At 36.8% G+C, this 4,209-nt stretch overlaps 1 protein-coding gene across 2 annotated transcripts in view; it reads left to right on the top strand.

Moving 5' to 3' along the window:
• The window catches only part of LOC107727620 (uncharacterized), a 13,185-nt gene that overhangs the window by 937 nt on the left and 8,039 nt on the right, over positions 1-4,209 (top strand). The window contains exons 2-4 of one of the 2 annotated variants that reach the window (XM_016537544.1): positions 1,588-1,873; positions 1,947-2,069; positions 2,811-3,068. In XM_016537544.1, the coding sequence (XP_016393030.1) occupies positions 1,588-1,873; positions 1,947-2,069; positions 2,811-3,068 (667 nt within the window). Of the gene's footprint in view, positions 1-1,587; positions 1,874-1,946; positions 2,070-2,810; positions 3,081-4,209 lie in introns of both variants that reach the window. The other variant, XM_016537545.1, reaches the window with a different exon arrangement.

The raw sequence follows: 4,209 nt of genomic DNA, 5'->3' as shown, positions 1-4,209 counted from the left end.
TTATAAACATTTCTGTCCCCCTCACTTCTGAAATGATGGCTATGCCCCTGGTACATACCTAAGCCTGGCGAACAGCGTGTACTTGGTATGGTTGGGAATCAAAAATAAATTCCAGGATCGGATACTTGGGTCAGGAATCTGATACTTGTTGTAAAATTAATTTCAATTCCACCTATCAATTCCTGTGTGCGCATCTTTTTATTTTTTATTATTATTTTTTTTAGGTTGCGAAAAGTGGCTGTAAAAAATTTATTTGCCTATGAATCATTCATTCAAGAGATTCATTCAAAAACACTGATTTATACAGTGATAAAACAAGTAAATCTTGAGTGAGTCATTGAATCATTCCATTCATAAATTCCATGAGCTTTTGTTCAGTTGTGTAATATTTTTCTTCAGAATTGTGATAGAACTAAAACCTTTATTTGAAAAAAGTCTCAATTTATCCAAAATCAATCACGCAGCTCTCTGCACACAAACAGCTCTTAATCGAGTCCAGTTTATAGCCGGCTGGTTTTTGTTAATGGTATTCGGCAGCAATTAAATGTTTTGCAAAGATAGACACAGAATAAATATGTTTGATATCTAACTGATTGACTTTTATTAACCACATTGGAATATAAACTGGGAATTGATAAGAATCCGAATCGATGAGCAGAATCGGAATTGGAATTGATAAAATTCAAATGATACCCAACCCTAGTTATAGGTGAATCATGTGTCCAACCGACTCGGAACGGAGCCAAACGCTATGCATGACACTGAGGAAGTTATAGAGAAAATAAGAAACAATTATAATATATTATACAGTTTAAGAATTTCCTTGGGTCATTTTGTTTTAGCTTTGTGAGCAAAAATGGCTCAAATGTAATCGAGTGCTCTGACAGATAATCCATGTATAAGACCGTGAACGATGCGAGTCGTTCATCGCCACTCCGAGACTCGTACAAGACAAAAAGCACAGTCATTCGCGGCGTTCTGTAACTTTTACCTATGATAGAAGCTACTGAATAACTTTTACGAATGACATACTCTTGCTGTATTCAGTCTTTGAATGCAGCTTAAGTGAACGAAAAATACAGTTGGTGCATGGTTGTGAATTAGTCATTCAGCTAAAAGGTTCGAATATGATTCGAGTACACGGTATTTTTAAAATTTAGGCTTTAAGTCAACAGTAACAAAACAAAAAAAGACTCGTTTTTAATTAGCTTTTTTAGGCATTGTTGTGTTTTTGTTTATTTACTTATTTTGCATTTTCCGTTTTTTAAAGTGTTTTTTTTAGTCTGTTTGCAATTTAAACGGTTCTTAGAGATTCTATTTTTTGTCATACTCCAGCAAAATTAATCCTGACTGTACACCAAAATCCACAATCAGCATAATGGCAATCCAGCAAATACTATTATTACATATACGTACCTAAGAATTTAAATAATTAAATCATTGTCATTATTCCCAGTACATTCATGAGGGTTGGGAGATTTATTTATTTTGACCTGCACGCTTGAAGTTATTTAATGTAATCAGTGGCCCTAACAGACTATTCCAGTGGTCACTTGCAAGCTTATTCTCTCCAAAATCTCTCCACAGGATTCGTTTGGGGTCAGTCTGACATATACCCACGCCCGGTGTCCCGTAACGGCCAAAACCGCCTTCCGTCTGGTTTTTATGTGGAGATCCCTCTTCAGAAACATCCACTGTAACCGTGCGTTTCAGGAGAAACTCTTTGTGGAGATCCCGCTCGCGCCGCACAAGTACTGGATCCAGTGGCTCGTGTTGGAGGAAAGCGTTCCCTTGCCTTCAGTGAGGCTTCCCTGCAGCGATGTGGAGAAACTGTGGGGAATCACTGCAGATTTGTTCCAGGACAAACTCCAAGGTGGTCATACTCTCAGCTGTCACATGGGCTTTCCATGTTTAATTTTAGCCTAACGTGTTATTCTGTTTCCCAGAAGAAACTGAAGATTGTGACACCCTCAAGTTTGAATGGAGAGAGCTGTATCATCTTGCACTGAAGCATCATGGTAGTGTCTCACTGGTCCTTCAGCATGTTCTCCGCCAGCACCAAAACAGTGGTGAGATTTGCATCCCATTTTATGAAACTAGGTGTGAAACTTGTCTGCTTGCCTGGTTTTTAGGAAGCTTAATGTTAATTTTGCGAATATTGTGATTTTAATATTGCCAAAGGAATATAATGTATTATGCAATATATCACCTTACTTTAATCCTCTGTGAGTGCTGGAGTGAATCCAGTCAACTGCAATTTGTTCTCTGGCACTTTTGCATCGCATTTAGACTCACGCCCAACTGTACTGTATTGTCTTCTTAACCAAAAGGACATAAGGGTGTCTGGGTGCTCTCGTTGGTTTGGTTGACCTTTTATACGTCTTTGTTGTATACGTTTCCCCCCCCCCCATTTTTTGCACTGGTGAATCACTTCAAACTGCTGTGATGGACCCTTGATGGGAAAGTTGGGGTATGACACATGGTTTTTGTATTGATGTGTCTGAAGAAGGACTGTGACTCATAGTTCACCCTCACCTGGTGTTTCCTGTTTCTTTTAATACTCTAGTATATGAAAGGGCAAGGCCCATGTTCTATAGCTGTTAGCTTTGAACAGGGTGTAGTGCATCCTGGTCAGTGATGATCTAAAGGTCTTTCAAACTTCCACCTGAAATTTTGGAGTTCCTTCTGTAAGGTGTAATTGTACAGATTTATTTATGAATGCATTTTATTGCAGTGTTACGTTTTCTGGCCATTAGCTTTCAGGCTGTAGTATTGTTGGCATTGACAACTATTTTATGCGCCGATTTCAGAACACACAGAGCTGGAGTCCATGTACCATCAATACGTCCAGTGCAGGTTCCAGTGGCTCTTCATGTATTGGTTGTTTCGTCAGCCGGCTCCATACAACAAGCAGCTGCGATCCATTTTCCTGCAGTGGAAGAAGCACAGCAAGAGAAAGGTGGCCACGTGGGGTGAAACACTGTGTGATGTGAGGTACCTGGCTTCCCTGCACCCCATCACCAAAGACTACTGGAGAGGCCGATTGGCCCGGGGAGATGAGAGCCTCGGTAAGTTATTTGGTAAATAATTTAAAGGTGATGATGATGATTTATATTAAGATGTATTCAATTGCTATTATTATTATTATTAATGTTTTAATTTATTCTTAATATTAATATTAATTATTTAGTTTTTACTTTTTAAATAATAATAATAATAATAACTTTAGTATGTTAACCGATTGCATAACTTTATATAAATTACATTATTATTTTTTTTATTATTACTCGTGTTTATTATTATTATTATTATTATTATTTTAAGTGTTTTAAAATTATTATTATTATTATTATTATTATTATTATTAGTGCGGTTTTATTGGTGTTATTATTATTATTATTATTATTATTATAACAACAACAATAAAACCGCACTAATAATAATAATAATAAGTGCTGAAATTATTATTAGTAGTGCATTTTTGTTGTTGTTGTTGTAACGAATCAGCTCGTGGGAAATATGAATAATTAATCATAACTAGTTATAATTAATTATGAATATTTTAGATCCGCTGTAGATATTTAGCTGACCTCTCAGGGTCAACTGTCTGTCAATTCTAAGAACGTTAATTTCCTGGTTAAGGGAAATAACTTTCTTACTGTACAATTCTACAAAAAGCTTGTAGCATAAATCTGCATGATTAAGTGACTCCAGTTATGAGCAAACAATGAACCACGTCAAGTGTGATACAAGTAAGGTTTTATTAACTACATAAACACTCAAACTGGTCCAACACACTACATAAACACATAAACTGGTCTAACACACACATACACACACACACACACACACACAGTTTGTATAGGAAAGGGTTCAAACTTAACGCAGTAAAGAGAAGACAAATAAGAATATGAAGTTATTGAACCATTTGCATATTCAGCAGATCTACCCGAGGGAAACATCAGATTCTTAGTTCAAACACACCTTTGTAAAAAGGTGCAAATGATACCTAATGTATCAACTAATAAGACTAAGTTTGAATACTTGCACGTCTCATCTGTCTGAAAGAAAGGCTTGATGCAATCCGAAGTCTCACGTGGGTCTTTGCTGAAGTTGGTTGATAAAAAGAACCAGTTTGCGTCAGAGTAACTTGATGAATGGAAAAGACAAGGCCCAAGCCTGGCACGAGCTTAGTGTTTCCGGGAGCGT

The sequence above is a fragment of the Sinocyclocheilus rhinocerous genome, unplaced genomic scaffold (genome assembly GCF_001515625.1).
Source record: "Sinocyclocheilus rhinocerous isolate Xijiao unplaced genomic scaffold, SAMN03320098_v1.1 scaffold185, whole genome shotgun sequence".
In the NCBI taxonomy this organism is placed as follows: Eukaryota; Metazoa; Chordata; class Actinopteri; order Cypriniformes; family Cyprinidae; genus Sinocyclocheilus; species Sinocyclocheilus rhinocerous.
This window is presented reverse-complemented; position numbering and strand designations above follow the sequence as displayed.